Raw genomic sequence first — 20,125 nt, 5'->3', positions numbered from 1 at the left:
TTTCCATAAAAGATATTACTCTAATTGTTTCCTCTAAGAATAGGCATGTCTTCAGGAATATCCTCCTCACTGCATTTTACCTTTCCTCACTGGACTTGGATACTAAAACAAAAAAGCCAATAGTTAGAGACTTCTATATTAAAATATGCTGCTATTTGACAAAAGTCCTTAAAGCTTTTCTAGTGAATTCTTAGGGATACTTTCTCTCAAATGAAAATTCCTGAGTTTGACATGCAATATTCCAAAGAGATTCCCTCCAAAAATGATCCTCCCAAGCAAAACAATTAAAAACTACATGATGACTGAGTGTGCCTGGGAATTCCTAGTATGTGATCTAAAATAACATTAAAACCCAGCAGAGTCTTCATGCTTCCAAGGCTATGCTGATTGCCATTTGAAGCTGGAGTTGTTTTTCCCTAATGCACAAGTGATGAAGCGCACGTAAGGCCTAGAGGAAAGTTACCTTATCTGAAGTATCAGGTATAGATTACTGCTGGAGTCAGCATGCCACACTACTTGGATCATACACTCTGTTCCGATATGAGGAATTAAGTTTCCCTGATGTCACAAATTGAACTGATAATGCAATTAACATCTCCTTTGAAGTTCACATTGACCAGGTAATCGCTAGAATGAGCTGGCAAAACTTTACTGAAGTCACTGAAGTGATCTCTGCTCACACAGACTGAGACTTCAGCTTTGACATTCTACAAACTGCTGGGGAATATTTAAGATGCTGAGTCCCTAGTGGGATATTTATAAATCAGTGTTTATTCTGACAGGTAAATGTAGACATCCTGCACTTCTGTCTGGAATTCCCCAGATGTGTCCGGGATATGTGAGAATCGCTGCATAGTGTCTGAAGAGTTGATTTTCTTGTGGGCAACAGCTATTAGGGCTCTTTCTGACACACCTGGAAATTCCAGGCAGGTGGCAGGGTCTAATTTTCCTACCTTGCCACTCCTACTGGGAGCAATCTAAGGTAGGAAAAAAGGCCCTGTGTGAAGGATTTGATATTTGTGAAAGACTAGAAAATGGGAAAGATCTCTTATAAAATGCTCCTTTTGCCACTACTTACTCTAGACTGCACAGGAATGCTGAAACACTATTTAAGTTGGCTGCTTGCTTTTATACAGAATTAGCTTATAATCCTTTGCTAAAAAGGTACTGCTCACAGCACTGCATGATGCTTAAACAACATGCACAATGTAAATGACAAAGAGTAGAAACATGAAGAATGTACTTGAAGACTGGGCATTGATAGCTGCGCCTTTGGGACTCTCCAACTTGTGTATAATTTATAATATCTGACTATGTGATGCTAATATTGACATGTTTAGGATTACACTATGTCCCCACAGTGAGGAGGCAGAGGGTGCACAAGGACTGGGCAGGATACACAGATGGGACAGCTGAGCCCAAGTGACCCAAGGGATGTCCCAGACTATGAGACAATGAATTCTGTGTTTCACTTGGCTTGGGTGTGCAGCACCTGCTTTACCCACTAGACTGTCTTTATCTCAACCCACGAGTTTTCTCCCTTTTACTCTTCCAACTCTACCCCCAGCCCTCTGGGGAAAAGGGGCCAAGCAGCTGCACAGGGCTCGGTTAAACCACAACAGCACGCATTGTGGGGCTGGAAGGGTTTGAGATAACAACAGATTTGACTGCTATTTGCTAGACTAATTTATAGCTCTTATTGCTGTTTAGCTATTAATTGACAGGCTCCTGTGCTTGCCGTGGGGTTTGCTTGCCTCACTGTGTATTAGATTCAGGTGGTTGTTAGTGGATGGTTTTTGCTCTCACTGCTTGCTGTGCTGCTGCACAACTTATCACCTTACTCTGCTGTACCCAGGAACATTCTGATAACAGCCATGGCCCTGTGCTGGGCTGGCAGGTGGCCAGGGCATCACTGCTGTTCTGGACAGCCTGGAACTCCAGAGTGAACTTGAGCCAAAGGGACTGTGACCTGTGGATAAGTCCACGTGGGAGCAGGACATGCCAGAACATCTGTGGCTGTGGGGAAGTCCATACTGCAGTAGGTACACTTTGAAGCATCAGTGGCTGTGTGCACAAGGTCAGGCTGAAGCATCTCAAAGTGTGCGGCCACAGATAAGCTCATGACAGAGCAGGTACACCTCTAAGGGACCGCACTCTGTGGATAAGTCCAAGCCAGACTTGGGGCAAGGGGAGGAATTCTCTGCAATGTTAAACACTACACCCCTGGTCTCTTTGGTCCAGACTGGAGATTGTAATAGAAGTATCTTTAAATTGTTGCAATCTGACATTTGAGTTGCATGTGATGGGAATTACTATAGCAAGAACCACCTGAACCAATGGAGAACAAGCCTTAGAAGCAGCAGTGCAAGTGCTGCAGTGACCTGATCTGCACTGGCTTCAGTGTCCTGGAACCCCACTCAAAGCTCCACCTCTCCTGTCCTGAGGGAGCCCGAGGTCATGGGTAAATGAACCCGATGGACATTTTGTGGACATCTACAGCCATTGTACAGACATTTCAGAGGAGAGGTCCATAGACTGAGGGAATAACACTGTGTATTTTATCAAATAAAAGGGAAGGGTGGTGGGTGGTGGTAGGTAATGAGGATGCATTGGATCTGAACCTGGTGTAAATGGTATGGAATAAGGGGTGGAGCATGTACTGGTTTGGCTGGGATAGAGTAAATTTTCTTCACAGTAGCAGATATGGGGCTGTGTTTTGGATTTGTTCTGGAAATGGTGTTGATAACACAGGAATATTTTTGTTATTGGTATGCAGTGCTTACACAGAGTCAAGGCCTTTTATGTCCATGCCACCTTCCCAGCCCACATCACCAGTGAGGAGGGGCTAGGGGTGTATGAGAAGCTGGGAGGGGATACAGCCAGGACAGCAGAGAAAAATTGACCCAAGGGATGTCCCAAACCACGAGGTGTCATGCTCTGCATGGAAGGCTGGGCAAGAAGGAAGAATGAGGGATGTTGAGGGTGATGTCATTTATCTTCCCAAGTCCCTTTTATGCTGGAGCCCCCCTACCCTGGGGATGACTGAACACCTGCCTGCCCATGGTAAACGGGCAATGAATTCTGTGTTTGGCTTGGCTTGGGTGGGCAGCTCTTGCTTTACCCATTAAACTACCTTTATTTCAACCCATGAGTTTTCTCAATTTTCCCCTTCCAATTCTAATCTCCCATCTCACCAGCAGGGAGTGAGTGAGCAGCTGCTTGATGCCTGGTTGCCAGCTGGGGCTAAATAACGACACACCAATAATCAAGCATTTAAACAGGAGGTAACCAAATGATTAATTTTTAAAAATAAGAGAATGGAATAAAGCCAAGACACCTATGTTCTTGAAAAAGAAAAGAAAATGAACATCTTGGCTACTTTACAAGACAAGAAACGCTATAGATTAAAAAACTGTCATTTCCAAAAGTGTTAATGTTCCTTGGAGATGAAAATACAATGATGAAAATAGAATTCCTAGAATTAAAAAGAATTTTACTTGCACTAAAAAGAGAGGAACTTTGGGAACAGGAAAACTGCATGAGGAGGGGGAAACATATGACCATTGTCAGTATTTTATGGGGAGATGCTTGGGCTGTGTGGTGAAAACTACACTAAGGACTGATGATCAGGTAAAGAACTCCAAAAACACTTAGAAAAAGAGATACTGAAAACTTATGATTGGCAATATCAAACATAAGAAAATAAGAAGCTTAATTATAAATACAAAAGGAGTCCAACTAATATAAACATGGACACAGTTGTATACTGGTTAACTGAAGCAAAAATACCTATGGTAATATAGTCAGTCAAGATTAGCACCTGCAAAACATATGTATGTATGTACCAAGTAACACAACGTGACACTTCATATTCTCAAGATGTCTAAACACCTAAAAATTCTATTGAAGCAACTGGTCTGCACCTTTATATCCCCAAGAGCATGGATGATAAAACCTCTTTATAATGCCATAAAACAGGTGCTGATTTTTTGTGTCTGACTTGTAAGGAGAACTGATGCACTCAGCTGTTCAAATAAACAGCACTTCTTTTATTCTCATGCTAGCTTTAGCTATAGCTAGTCTGTTTTTCTCTTCTTCCTCTGAAGACTTTTGTTTTACTATTGTTGAGAATAATGGCAGCACTGAAAATTGTGCTCAGGTTTGAAACAAAACCACTTTCTTTTGCTATCCAGAGAGCATTTGTGCAAAGTCCCCTGATTCAACTAGAATGAAATGTGCTTACCTTCTGTTGGTGATGTCTTCAGATGTCTGCAGAGACCCTCCGTTTCCCCATATGTCTCTTTAATTTTTACTACTGCTTCTGTTCCTCGAAGTTCCATGAGGGAGCGCAGTTCCTGCAGCGTGCACCCAAACTCTCCTGCATGGTTGGCCTCATTTCTTTGGTTCTTGGAGTAAAAATCGCTATTTGTCATGTCACCCATTGTTGCTGATTATATTGCTCCACTTGTTATAGTTGATACAATCTTAAAATCTTAAAAATTGAAGGAAAGGAATCTTGAATTCCAATCTAAGAAATTAAAAAGAATCCAGTGTGTGTCCGGCGAGCGACGCAGAAGATGCCTCTGACGTGCAAGGTGTCCCTGGCTGGCTAGTGGTCTGCAGAACGGCTGCTCTCAAGGCTGCAGACCAGCTCCACTCCATTCACCATTTCCCATTATGCTGCACTCAAGCTGTAGAATCTACATGGTCATTTCTTCCTCTGGACCTTTAGGAACAAACAGAAAGCACTCATTACAAGCGTGAGCAACAATGCTTTACAAAGGTGACTTCAAACTTATTCTCTCTATCACTGCAGCTTCACTTGCCATTTAAGAAAAGCTATGCAGAAGCACTGTAGAACTGCCCTGTAAAATGCTGCAGGTTGTCAGAGCCGGCGTCAGCAACACAGATAACACTACCTCTGTCTTAGATAAAGTTCTCCAAAGCTAAAGCACCAATAGCAGTGTTGCTTACTTTAATCAAGTCGTGCACCTGCTAAATGAGATGGCTCATGAATATTAATAAGTCATTAGTCCAGCATGCTAGATGCACCTCCAGTATATGCTGTGGTTCATACAGACACATCAATCTTTCATCTGACAAGAACAGAGACTCTCTCATAAAGGCTACAAGGCAACAAAAATTAGTTAAATGGAACTAGTTTTCATTGTGGGTCAAATCAAATCTGGATTTTGGTGCAAGGACAGCAAAAGTGCTGGATAAAACTAGAGCCACCATTTAACAATTCAGAATTCATTTAAATACATTACATCTTGCAGCCTCGCCTGCTGTGAAAGTAAGCATACCCCAGAGAAGAGATAAAGCACTTGAGTGTCTTGGTTTGACCAGCCAGAGCTACGCCTCACACCTGGCAGCTGTTGGGTTGCTCTCCTTCAGCACTGCTGTGAGCTCACCCACCAACAGCTCCACTCCCACGGCTCAAAACAGCAGAGCACAGAGCCAACACACACAGACAGACAGACGGACAGACAGGGTGGTGGTGGGCTTTTACTTTCTTTTTCCTTTTTCCCCATTTGCAGCGTTGAGCAAGTCACATTTGAACCATCTGGGAGACAGTTGATTACTTACTAAAACCAGCCTTTAAAAACATACTCTAATGAAGTTGGTTTAAATGCTGCTGAAACCAGATATTATATTTGGCACAGAGAGTTTTAACAGAGATTAAAGGTTCATTTTTTGCCTCAGGAGTTGGTGTGTGCACACTGTCTGATCTATAGGTCTCAGAATAGTTTTTCTCACAGTAAAATAAACCTCTTTACAAGACAACATCATCAGCCTAATGACAGACAAAACCACCAAACTGCCATATTTTGAACTTTGTAGGTACAGTAATACACAGTGGAAATGAGTATACACGTCTTCCATCCTCAAATAGTTAAAACAACACATAGACATGATATTTCCTCTGATTTAAGTGCACCAGCATTGCTCTACACGTGAGGAAAATCAGGCTCACTGTATGTACTAATTCCTCTCTGCCCATAGTGACATTATCTGCTTTGGAGCTCTCTAATATACCTTGCTCAATTAGACAAATTAAACCTCTACAAGCACTTTCATTTACAGATGAAAAAAAACCCCCTCAACATTCCTTTGATTCCTGTGGAGGAGGAAGGAAGTACCAACGTTTCACAACAATATCACAGAAGGCAATTAAAACAGCAGTCAACTGATACATGTTTTTTCTAGCCATTCTATTTATTTATATGTATTCTAGTGCTAAGAACTTAGAATAACCTCAATTTCATATATTGTTCTTCATGAGGAGAAAAGAATTTCAGCACAAAATGAGGTTTACAGTGAGCAATAAAGTGTAAGTAGTAATTAAAACAGGTCTTTATTTGCCAAGCAATAGCCAAGGAGGAGATATTCTGCTCTGTCAACAACATTTGACTTTCCTTGCTTGCATGTTGGACAGTGTTCATAGTATCAATTCATTTCTGGATAATTCCTTGTGTATAGCCTGCAGAAAAGACCTTACTCACTGCTGCATCCGTTTTTAGACAGGATGGATCAGTATTCTGAATAGAAATCAAATCAGCCTGTAGCATTATTTTGAAAACAAAAAATTGCAGGCTAGAAATGTCACAGATGCCCAGTAAAACAGACTTCATCCCAAGAGGCACTGAATCACCACAATCTCCTCTGATAATACATGCCTCCTTTCCCTAACATCAGCATTTCAGGCTTGTCCTGGTTTCATCTACGGTAAGTTGCTGCTGAGAGTCATCAAAAAGTAAACTCTGATTTGATCAGAGAAAGAATACCCAGAAAAATGTTGTGAAAATATTAATAATGTTGAATAATCAATAATAGTGACTAGTTAAAATGGCAGGCTATTTTCTACCAATAGGCAAATAAAGACCCTGTTCCTAAGATAAGTACACTTCAAGATCTTAAACACTGGGTGTCTAAAATAGCCATGGTGTTAAAAAAACCCAAAACCAATGACAGCACAAAAAGTCATCTAACAGAGAGTTTACAGGGCTCTGCTGGTTCTGTGGGCTTTTTAAAATAGCCCTCAAACACAATAAAATAGTCCTTAAACTGTTCCATAACACCACAGTGAAAAGACAACTATTAGTATTTTCTGAGAAGAATTTTGTTAGTACTAAAGGACTAAACTGAGTATCAAAGATGTTTTCTGCATGATTTTTCTGTGGGATGTGTCCACCAACCAAAGCACCTCTTTTCACTCACTGTGCCATGACTATACATTCATCTACTTGTTTCTGTTCTTAGATACTCATTGTCATTTGTCAGCTACAGCAAGACAGTGTTGTTGCTCTTTAGCATGTTTATTTGCCTGCTTAATTTTTAATTTCACCTTCAATTAAATATTAATTAATAAAGAACTGATATGAAAGTTTACACTTCCTTCAGTGCTTTAAAAACAAATCACTCCTGAGTTTGGGCTCTCCATGAGTGACCTGATGTTACGACACCAGGGAAACACCATCTCACGTTTTTGAAAGGCAGATGGTAAAATTTAGAAAGCATAGAGCATGACTAACAGTATTCACTGATAATGCATCTCTCTAATCCCATGGAACAAGCTATGTAGGCTTCATTTGATCCTTGAATCTCTTTTATGAAGAGTCCAGGAACTTTGCCAGGGTGCATACGAGGTTAACATGACTGACACACAACCTCCTCAACTTTCCCGAGTGGTTAATATTCCTTCAATAAACAGAAAACTAAGACTGGCAATTGGCAATATACTCATTCAGAGAGGCTACAGGCTTGGCATCTCCAAAACAGATCAAATTACTGTAAGTGGGTGAATTTTAGAGTCTCTTCTACAGGAAGTTCAAGTATTGCAGTAGTTTTGGGTGGGGGTTTCACTGATTTTGGCAGGGGAGGAGGCAGAAAGAATTATATTTTATGAAACACACTCATTGATATTTTCAAGATGTGGATATAGCATAGGTGGGACTACCAAGAAACTTTGACTTTTAAAAAAGCAGGTGATACCTGCAATTTTCAATCAAAATGAACAACTGGCATTATTTAGGAAGAATACCAGTGAAAAATCTTCACCAATTTGGTTCAGATCTACCTTGATCTGCCATACAGCTGTACTTTTGTCTGCAGAGCCAGACACTCTCTGAAGAGAAACAAGCACTTCTAAACTGAGACCAATCTCCTTCTGATATGGACATTGGGGTTAAAAGATTCCTAAAGTGTAGTTTGAACACAACAGCATTCTATGGACAAAATGACAAAAGTGCAGCCCACCTAGATGCACTTCAAGTAGCAAAAGACTTCATATACTAGGAAGCCTGAGGAAAATGGTACCCTTATTTTTCTCATTAAAAATGTTAGTGTTCACCTTGGTTTGGGATTTGTTGTACAAACACGCTACTAACTTGAAATACACAGCGTGGCTGTGTCTTGGGGAACAGGCTTCCATTCCTGTAGAGCCCAAGTCAAATATTTTTCATCTTCTAGCTGCTTAAAGAAAATGCATGCCAATTAAAACAGAAGCAATTGGGATGAGCTAACTGCAAGCCTGCTGGGAAAACTATTCTTTTATTTCCCTAACCAGGAAAAGTCTCATCTTGGAAGGTTGTAAATATTTTCACAGTGTATAAGAATTATTTCTAAGTAGATATCATCACCACATATTCCAATATCTTATTTCATTTGGACTTCTATTGGCAGAAAAACTAGTAGCAAGATAACAAATCAGATTTCACCAGATCAGAACCACAAGACTTGCATTTCGCAGTCCTTAAAGATGTAGACAAATAATGGATTTATGATGATTCCAGAAATTCAGGATGTAGTCACAATTCCAGTGGTTTTTCTAAACTGTCATCTAATATTACGCTAACTCTGGTCTCAAAATCTGATGATGAAAGAATTGCTTGCATTACAAGAGGAACAGGTAATCACTAAAGAGGTTGGCAAAGACACAACTAGGGCAGAGAGATCAGCAAAGCCCAGGTACTATTCATTCATCACCCACCTGGGAAGAAGGTAAACCCATCTGGTTCCCCTGAATTAAAAGAAGTAGCAGTTCCCACCCTTCAGTGTGTAATATTACTGGCCCACTTCAATTGATATTTCACTGTAGATACAATGCTAGCTGGTCCCCGGGGACCTACAGAGAACCCCTAATGTAAAGGGAGAAAAACATGCTGGAAGTGTGACACATTTTAGTGACTAGTAGGTATTTAACTGGATTTATCTATATTCCTTGCATTAGAGACACCATTCCTTGGAAACACAGATTGGAAGCAGATTTAAAGGAATTTGGCCCCGAGTCTGAGCAAAATCATCCACGAGGCTTTTTTTTCAGACTACAGTTTCTGAAACTCTGATGTGAGATGTGGGCAGCAACAGGTTGACAACATGTTGCAGAGGATTAAAAATTCATGGCAGACCTTTGCAAGGTCAAAATAGTTGAGAAGGAAAACTATAACCTGCTCTGTAGAAGGCTGCAGATGTGTGAAATCAATCAAGTGTGGCCTAGCTGTGCCACCCTTTAGCATTTTTTGTTTTTTTAATGCCAGAGAGAGCACATCCATCCATTTGTGAATATAATCTTTGCAGATCAGAATGAGAAATGGATTGAGGATCCAAGAAGCCAAAGCAGATAGTCAAATGCACCTGAAGATGCTCAAATTCTCTTAAAACAAATATTGACTTTGAAGTTGAATTATGAGGAAGGCACGAGATGCAGAAGGAACCAGGGAAAGACCTCATTTGAATAAAAGCAGGTTTTCACCTTCACAAGTGTGAAAGTTTTGTTTAATAGCAGGAAGCCAAGAGTAGATAAAGAACGAGAAACAGCTTTGTCGCTAAGTGCTGTCTGAAAATATTCCTGACTTCACCGCCACATTTCTGATTGAATTTCAAGTTGCATTAACTTAACTCATACATTATTAATTCATGACGAGCACACAGAAGTGTGACATTTGTACATTCCATCTACAAAAACACTGGAATTTCTTCTAAGATGCTTCATTGAACTGTTATTCTTAGACAGAAATATGTCTCCCCGATAAGAGGATGACAACGACAATAAAGTTAAGATACAAAAGATTACAAAATGATTCTACCCCAGAGAACCAAACTCTTCCACAGACTTGCTGATTTTTTTTTTCCATGCTATACTGGTATACTAAGAGAAACTTCAAATAACAATTGTGAAGTAAAACTACCTCCAGTGCCTTGTTACAGTGTAGAGTTATTCAGTCTACAGTTGGATACAAAGTCTGTTTTCTACCGTTACTCATGCAAATGGTTACAGCAAAGAAAAATGAACTACTGACGGGGGAAGAAAAAATACTATTAGAGGAATCAATTCAGTCCCATTAAAGCCATTGAAATGACTCTATCAATGACTTCTGGGGGATTGGATCAGGTCCTGCAGATGAAATCCTTCCTCCTCTGACGCCAGAATTTCACCCTTTATGAATGCTGTTAGTAGACAGACTGCAATAAGAAACCAAATCACATTTATTATCGCTCATCACTGAGCACTTGGCTATGAAACATTCCTGGCTTTGCTATGCAATGCCATCACACATCCTGCCTCCAGGTAGTGCTGGAGGGGAGCAGAGGGCTGACCAGCACTACTCCCTCCAGCCACCACAGAGCCATGTGTTGCAGTAGAGATGCTGACTGAAAAGCCATCTCCTGTACACAGAGATTTTTCTGGTAGTCTACACTAGCCACAATTCTTAAGCACCCTCTCTTATTTCTTGCTAGTGCTAACATGAATTTATTTTGTTTTGCTTTCACTGATGAAACTAAAGGTTACTTTTCATTAGGTATTTATACCCTCCAGACTAATTTCATACTGCAAAGCAGTTATTGGACTTCTTTCACTCACTACCTTCCTACACAATACTCTATAGGCTGGTACTCTTGGCACCGAACTAAGACCCATTCTACAACTATAGAAGCTTTAGAAAACTCATGTTTTCATGTATAGCTGCATTGAATTTATACAGAGACTAAGACAGCACAGATGTTCCATGGAAGACCAACTTCTAAACTATATGTCATCAATTTACTCAAAAAACACAGCTGGAAAAAAGCTAAGGATATTGAGACTCCAGATATCATTAAATAAAAGAGATGTGGAAAAAAAACCCACTAAGTTAAAAGCAGTAAAATTAACAGCTGACCAGCCAAGGAACATATCCCAGCACAGACCCAGGATTCAGCACAGACGATTGCATCAGAAAGAGAGCTTGGGGGAGTGGGGGGTGAGTCTTTCTTTAGCAGCAAACACATAAGCCTGCATTATCCAGTGATGCAGTAGAGACATCTACTAATCAGGAACGAGCTCATCAGCATCATCTCCAGGACAAAGTTTTCAAAACTTCAGTTGTGCTGAGGTGCTTGGCTTGCTCCTCCTCTGATTTATTTTGTTTTTAGAAGTTAATGTTATGCTATAGTCCATTACAGTATCAATGCAAGGGAAGAAGATTAAAAACTCCATACAAACATAGCACCCAAACTCACCACACTCCAATCCGGAGATTTACTTTGCTTCATTAAAAGCAAATGACTGACACATCAACACTAAAGAGATGGGGCATTCCACATTTGTCCTTTGTTTATGCACTTTACATATATCACTAGATTTATTAAATCTAGAATTTGAATTGCCATGTGACCTTTACCAGTGAGAAGATACCACCTTGAAGGACACTATTTCACAGGATTCTGAGAACTCTGTGCTTTTACAGTCTAACCCTAAGCCTGGTATATGATTATATCTCATTTTAATCAGCACATTCTCAAGAACTTCTTTAAGGAAATAGGTTCTGTCTAGCTCCTTACAACAAATAAGGTCTTCAGCTTGATAGAGACTGATTAAATACAGCTGACAGTCCTACTCTACCCCACACTATTGTTGGACTTTAGTCTCTGTTCAGAAGGGACACTGAATTTGGTTCCAAATTTCCAGTGGATTTTTTAGTCCAATTGCTTCATTATAAAAATATTAACTGGCCTCTCTAATCTTCACACCTTAAGTCAAAGCTTTAACACTATGGTAGAAAATGCCCTTTCTCTTGGTAAGTACACACATTTCAACCTCATTTTACCATAACGTCTTGGAATTCTGAACAATATGTTACAGAGACTTTTCATCTTTAGAGTAATTAAGAAAGTCTTAACTATGTTTGAACCATCTATCAGCCTTTTATCAATAAACTACAGTTTCTACCCACAATCCCATGGCCTGTACATTTTAGAAAACCAGCCCCCAATAGGGCATCCTGTGATTCCTCTGTCAATGCACAGCTGCCCTCCCAACACCTACCGTGGGGGCTGCAGCCTCTCTTTTGAGAGTTCTTACATGGTAGGAGTAATATTTTCAGTACTGGTTAGAATTTTGTCATGACAGTAGTCTCAAATACTTAAAGGAGGTCAGAATTCTTTTATGTTTAAATAAGCTGCTGATAAATTGAGGCCTTTTCCTGCTTTAGATGCAAGCAAGGAGATCACATCTATACTTCTGAGGAAGGCCAGAGGAAGAGTGCTCATTAAATCTAATTTTGATGGATTACTGTCCAGTAAAAGTTGACAGGTATTATGTTTTTTGTAAGCATGGATCCACAGGAAAACAAAGAGAATGAAAACTGAGGGAATCCATAACTGATCAGCTTCAGCAAAAGGCATTTTGCTGTGTCCTGTTCTAAACTCTGGAGGCTAAACAGCCCAAACCAAACCTTGCTTGGTCATCTGGCATTTCTTTACATCAGTTTGAATCACAACTATGAAACCAGAATAAAAACTGAACCTATGTCAGCAACCACAGTATACAGGTCATGGTTTTTGTACTTGTTGAAAAGTTAGTCATTCCTAAAGGGTAAAGAAGACAGAAATTACATCCAGATGGGAAAAGTCCCAGTGTCTGACTTGAAAAAAGAACCAAAGAAAGATCTGTTTAAATAGCAATATTTCTGATAGGGATGATTACTTAAGGAAGTATCACGGTTTCTTCTAGAACCTACTGGAAATACTCAGTAAGACATACAATTTACAGACAAGATGCAAATCCCAACATTTTTCAGAGAAAACACCTTTCCTACTTTAACAGCTAGTTCCAAACTACTAAAGCATGATCAGTGTTGACACACCATTTAAGTAGTTGTTCCAAATTCTACAGAGCAACCCAAAGGAAACCATTCAGAGAAAAGAAAAACAAAAGAAGCCACCCTGGACTTGACATTCTGTTTTCTCTGTTCTTCTGTCAGCATCTATCTTATAAATCAACCAAACATCAGCAGTCAAAAGGACTGGTTAATTACTGATGGCCGTGTCACTCTAAAAGAAGAAAGTGAGAGCATATTAACAGACCTTCAGCCAAAAGAAAGGACAGCCACTGCATGGCCACACCAAAATAGAATCTGATGCTGTATTTAGCCAAAAATGCTCTATTTCAGCCTTATACTATATATATATATCTATACTCTCTCTCTATATATATATATAAAACTATATATATCTTTATAGTTATATATATATATACATAACTATACTATATGATATATTTTGCTTATGAATGGCTTCAGAACTGACAGCAGAGAAATCCATTTTTGCAAGGAGAGGTGTTCTCCTCTTACATTTCAGGGGTTACTCAAGAAAAATTTAAAAGAAGTCCTTTGCTAGCAGCAGGGCCAACCAGTGTGGAGCACAAGAAAACAGTGGCAGCTGAAGTCAGATAGCTTTAGTCAGTCAGCAGTTGGCATGTGAGTGTTCAGCAGATGAAATGCTGGAGCATAATACACATCTCCATGAGAAACAGCTTTTAGTGCAGCACCATTGGTTGTTAATGAAATTTAAAGTAATCCAGGTTCCATGCAAAAGAACTAGAAGCAGAATAACAGAACAGAAAGAACATAAAATGTGAAGGAAAAACGTCTGGTTATTTAACAAATACAATATATTGTTGTTTAATGAGTAAAAACATATCCAAGTGCAAATGGAATATGGACATTTTTCATAAGCACTTTTCCCATAATGGTTTTAAAAGAAAGCAATACTATAATCTATTTTTTTCCTGAACAAATATGTGTTTTCCCCTTGTTAACAGTAGAAAGAACTTTTGTATCTTTTTCTTTTTTAAAAAAAAGACAATTTTTACATAAGATTGGGCTATTTTGCTCTTGAGATGGGATGCAGTCCTCTAAAATGAGAGCAAAGACACAAAATTGGAATTAACAGCTGCATTTGGCGCTGTAAGGACCATCAATGACTGATTTTGTTGTTGTAGTTGCCTGCATATTGCAAGCCAAGAGACCATTTCCACTTTGCCTGGTTAGAACCACAAAACGGTCACACACAGTCCATGTTTATCAGGCACCCTGAAGAGTTTAACATTGCTAAACAGCATATTAAGTGAATAGCTATTCTTAGACAATGCACCTCATGAAACAGGGAACACAAATCAGGTAGGTGCCAGTCACAGATAGACTGAGCAATGTACTCCAAGTAGATCTCACTCAAACATGACACTGCTGCTTCCCTACAGCACAGTACAGAGCTGTAAAACTACCCAACTTATAGATGATTTCCCTCAGGTTCAGGCCATTGTTAAACTCATCCTGCTTCCTCTCTGGTTACATCAGTCACTACGATGAAACACCTCATGCCTTCTTTGGGCTGGCTCCTCACATACACTTGCAAATGGCTGTTTTCCCTGGGTTTGGCACTATATAGCTTCCCCAAATGCCTGGACCAACCTCTGTTTCATCTCTGTCACATGAGATGCCCGGTTTGCCTGCCATGCAATCACCATTTATCTTCTACTAGCCAAGTACCCCAAACTGCAGCAGGACTCCACTGAAAAGTAGAAAATGACTGTTTCACACTGGACATGGCTTATTCTTTATCCTCTTCATTCCTAATGAGATTTTTCCCACCTTCCTTTGTCTGATTATTTCCCACAGATATGCAGCCTTTCTCTATTTTTTCAGACTGACTGGTACAAAAACACAAGACAATTCCTATCACATTGCTGGTGATAACACTGCAGTTATTCTATTTTGTTCATAACAATAAATTCCATAAGGAATTAGGGAAAAATAAATCATACAACTTGATTGTGGAGTCTCCTTCCTTGGAGGTCTTCAAGACTCATCTGGAGGTGTTCCTATGCAACCTGCTCTAGGTGACCCTGCTTCTGCAGGGGGGTTGGACTGGATGATCTCTAAAGGTCCCTTCCAACCCCACCACTCTATGATAACTGCCTCACCTACCTCTTGAGGTCAGTCAACTTAAGTGTATAAAAACCAAGCCTAATGCGTTAAGTGCTCGTATGCCACATGACATGCCAAAATATACTCATGTATGCCTCAGAATTCAAAAGCAGCATGTGAAAGGTTTTTGATTTTGCATTTGTTTTAATCCAAAATCAAAACCTAAGAGGTTATAAACTACTGAAAAATGAAGCTACCAGTATTTTAACACCACCAAGATACATGTTAGAATCAAGTTCCCATAAAACTTCTGTTTACATCTCCCTTATGCCACTGAACTCTCAGTGTATAATTAAGCAAGCATTAGGGATAAAGAAAAATAGTCTTTTGGCTCTGCTACATCTTAAAGAAAACAAGTTATATGGTAGTAGAAACTTGCTTCAAAAGCAAGTATTTGTCTTGTGCTCAAAAAAATCCACATAAGTAATTTTTACAGGCATGCTGAAATGCATAGGCTTGATACAATTTCTCTTTTCAAAGGTGACATTACCTATTATTGCTACTAAACATAGATCCAAACCTTGACAGCATTGAATTCCAGCTTCAAAGGCAAATGTCCTCAGCCATGAGCAGGCACAGATTTTGCAGGCAATACAGTGTTAGAACAATACTCTGCAGTTCAACTATTATCCAGCTAGAGTCTCTTTCCAGGTGTTCAGAGTACGGATAACAGAGCTGGAGAAGAGTGGACAGTCACCTAATCCACCTCCACCCAAAAGCAAGGCCAGAACTCCCTTCATCTCTCCTAGCTGCCATGGCAGCTTGTTAGCTGGCTTATTTCTATCACCTGCCATGAAAACCACATGTGATTACTCTTCTCTTTAATTGGGAAAGAAGAAAGGGAAGCATTCCTATCAGATAGAACGTAACATCTACCAAGAAACATCTAAGGTGTAAGAAAAATCAAACATAAACATATGTTCTCCACAGAGCTTTGTAAGTGTGAACATCTTAACTGCAGCGATTTAGAAGCAGAGCTACCGGAGAGAGCCAGCACCATGTAAATCCATGTGAAAGGATGAGGGGAAAAAAACCCAAAGAAACAAACCCTGCAGGGCTCAATTGTACAATAGGAACTGTCAGCCAAGGTCACTCTTAAGAAAGAGAGCAGCCAAAAAGGAGGTTTAAAATCTCAGTGGGCATTAGCTGAAAGACATACAGTGATGTTCTGTGGTGATTTTAAATAGGACACTCACAAAGGATTAAAAGTGTACGTACATCAGTCAACTCTACCAAAATACCACATTTTTGCTAGCTGCCCCCTGCACAGATTATTCCTCCTCACAGAGACAGAATCAAAGAAGTTGTTTTGGGGAAAAAACAAATCCAGAAATTAGAGTTTTAAAGAAATCATAGACACACAGGGGATCAATATCTCCACACTGTACAAATATCTTGGCCACAGAAACGGCACTGCTCCTTTCCACTTAACACATCTGAGAATGACCAGAAACATTTAACACCACTGGAAGAAAAATAAAGGAACTAACTAAACCTACTGCATTTGAGTTGACAATTTGAGATGTTTTGCAGAGGATAACTGTCACCTTTTTCATTGCAACTCTAATTGGCAAAAACCCCACAGCACCTGTCCTATGGGAATGTCCTTTCTGGCCATGCCTGTGTGTACTGAAGCTGACACATACCAGGCTTGCTAACCCTAACAATTCATCAGAAACAACAAAAAGAGTTTGGGGAGAGACATTTCAAAAGCCAACTATTCTTTACATCCAGCTTTAAGGAAAGCATTAATTTTAGCAAATATTTTTGAAGGGAGGGGAATCATTTTTCTTCTCAAAAATATACATGGTACAGACACTGCTCTTTCTGCTTCACAGCAGCAACATTTGGAAAAACTACTTAACCTTTCTATTTTTATCTGGGTGCATTCAAATTACCAATAATGTACAACATGCTGTAACAAAACCACTGATGTAGGGTATAATTTTCCCTCAAGCACATTATCCTAGCTGGTGGCTCAGAAAAAATAAGCTGATAAAACAGCAGCAGACATCAATTGATGGATAAAAAGTGATCACAGCTATGTAGAATGTTGCTGCCCAACCTTAAAATCATACAATTAGGCAAAATAAATATATAAGCAGTAGGACACCACATGCTAACAATCATATATCATCCTTAGGGTCACGTGAAAAATCCTCCTACAAACAAGTTTTTAAATAGATCATGAGATTATCGCCTCATAATTTAGCTGTTAACACACAGATTTATTTTAAAGCCATCACCACGTCTGGTACTTTTATTAAAAATCTTCTTCCTTGTCAAGTTCAATCGGGATCTCATCCTAACCATGATGAGCTCTTAATTTTCTGTTCTATTAATAGCAACTTAAAAATAAAATGTTCTCTTTTGAAGCTATAAAGCTGCAGCTTCCTTCGGAGCTGCAAGAGGAAAGGGAGATTAATCTTCCCACTCTGCATCTCTTCAACTACATCAGCTATCTGCATATATGGAAAAAAATCAAGAGATCAAGTAAGAAATAAGAATTTTCTCTAAAGATTTCTTAACTGTAACTCTCTGCAAGGATTTTTCATGGCTACAGAGCAGCAATAAAGAGTTACCAAAACACAGGAAACTTTAAGGATTCCCTATAGGTTCTGAATCATTCTCAGCAACTTTCTTGCCAGTCATCAATATATAGTCGATTCATTAATGACATAATTACCTGCAGGACACATAGATTCCTATCCTGAAAAGCTCTTCAGCAGGCACTCAAATTTCAGCACAACTGGAGTCCTCATTAATTCTCCAGCAAATGAGGGAAGATGGAAGGTTAGAGCTGAGTATCATGGCACTCTGTGGCCATCTGACACATGGACTGGATTGTTCCAGATGCTTTTCATCTGCTGCCTCCTTCAAGGAATGGCAGAAGGAGAAAGTACAGATAAAACTATTCACAAGCATTCTCTAGGATCTAACATGAACACCATTAATACAAAGTAAACATGCTGCAGCACTCACTTTTATCATCACACTGCAGTTCTGCTTTCCCTTGGAAGGAATTAAATCAGTGGTATCAAGTTGTAGGCTACCAAGAGAATCAGAGAGCCCTAATATCTGCAGGAAAGCAAGAAGTCAGTAACTTCAGTTTGATGTCCACTCACACCAATGCAGGACAGGGTGAGTACACAAACAGTGCTGGAAGGACCCACACTCGGGCTTTTGTACCCACCTGTGATTTGCTTGCCTTCCCAGTTTGCAAGCTGCCTAGCTTTGGCTTGCATACTGGTACACAACCCAGGCAGTTGCTTTGAGATCTGCTTTCTATAACTGTCTAAATGCTTGTGACCTTTGTTTTAGGATATGGGCCTTACCACTGCTATTCAAGCCTATCTTTATCTAAAGATTGGAACACTGAAATGTGTTTTAATGAGGGATAAACTGAGACCATCTGGATGTCTCAGCTGCTACCAAGCATGATTGTTTGCTGATTTTAACCATGTCTCTTGCAGGGAACATAGACCTGTGTTGCACAAAGCACACTGGCTCAGCTTGATTTCTCCTCATAATCAAATGTGTTGATCTAAAATCTATTTCCAGCAAATTACTTGTCTGCTTTGGGAACAACACACTCCTCATCTCTGAACCACAGTGATGGGGATAAGCAGAGACAATTGAGTTGGAAAGGTATTTTTGAAAGAGGCTGACAGGGAGCAGCCTCAGTGAAACCTTCCATTTTGGAATGTTACCACCATGGATTCATGAAGTATGTAACAGATGTCAGGTTTTGGGGTGTTGTGTTAACAGCTGGAATTTTCTTTTGTTGTTATAGTTGGTTGGTTGGTTAGTGTGAGTTTCTTCTTTACACACATTTGGTGTAAGACAATTTGGTAATTCACAACTTCTGTATGGTGTTGGCATTAGGGCAATTTGCATTTCTTTAGGTACTTTTTTCAACTGTAACTGCATATTGAGCATTGGGTAACTACATTGTTATTAAATATAGAAGGTGTTGACCTTGTATGTATTCTGCCAGATGAATAATGAATCTGGTTTTGAGCAAGTAACAAAACTATTCTTTTTCTTTTCTTCCCACACATCCATAACAGCATCATCACAGAAGTGGCAGCACAGCACAAATGGAGCAGCAAAAGCCTCTTCCCACAGCTCCACAGAGCACTGCCTTTTTCAGTATTACCTAGGTGTTAGATAGGCTTCTTATTTTTACATCATTCAATTAAACTGCACCATTTGTCTGCAATTACCCAGCAATTTTAGCTTAGCATAGATCTGTGATGCTAGCAAAGGGGGGCTTTCCAGCTACTTGCTGCTCCTTTCTGTCAGCAACACTAATAAGTGGCCAGCAGTGGGGTAAAAATATCAAACTGCACTTGTAGTCAGTGGAAAGGGCCACATCTGATCATGCAGACTGTAATGCTGTGATTAGAGTCTCTGAAGTCAAAAATGGAGGAAAAAAAAAACCCCAGTATAGTTAATGGTCAGCAAAAAAGACACCAAAATAATTCTATAGACTAATAACCAGAATATTTTCTGGTTATTGAGAAATCATGTATTGGTTATTGAATTATTGGTTATTGAGAGAGACATCTCTCAATTGTCGAATGAAATAAAACAAATCGGGTATTGGATCCAAACATCTTTTCTTCCCACAAATCTTTCCACATCAGAAGGCTACAGGAAATAACACTTTGTGAAACACTCCAAATTCTAAACTCTTTAGCAAACTTCATGACTAGTTTTGAAGAGACCAAAACGGGGTTGGGGGGGGAGATAATATGCATCATTATCTAGGTGACCCTGCTTCTGCAGGGGGGTTGGACTGGATGATCTCTAAAGGTCCCTTCCAACCCCTACCATTCTATGATTCTATGATTAACAATTTTAGACTGAAAGGT

General features: G+C 39.7%; 1 protein-coding gene across 4 annotated transcripts in view; it reads right to left on the bottom strand.

The window, feature by feature from the left end:
* Nucleotides 1–20,125, bottom strand: part of ATP2B2 (ATPase plasma membrane Ca2+ transporting 2) — a 447,770-nt gene that overhangs the window by 183,663 nt on the left and 243,982 nt on the right. For all 4 annotated transcript variants that reach the window (XM_062007951.1, XM_062007952.1, XM_062007953.1 and 1 more), the window contains exon 4: nucleotides 4,244–4,726. In XM_062007951.1, the coding sequence (XP_061863935.1) occupies nucleotides 4,244–4,442 (199 nt within the window). In that variant the 5' untranslated portion in view covers nucleotides 4,443–4,726. The remainder of the gene's footprint in view (nucleotides 1–4,243; nucleotides 4,727–20,125) is intronic.

This window comes from Colius striatus, chromosome 15 (genome assembly GCF_028858725.1).
Source record: "Colius striatus isolate bColStr4 chromosome 15, bColStr4.1.hap1, whole genome shotgun sequence".
In the NCBI taxonomy this organism is placed as follows: domain Eukaryota; kingdom Metazoa; phylum Chordata; class Aves; order Coliiformes; family Coliidae; genus Colius; species Colius striatus.
The sequence above is the reverse complement of the archived record's forward strand: the minus strand, read 5'-3'. Positions and strand labels throughout refer to the sequence as shown.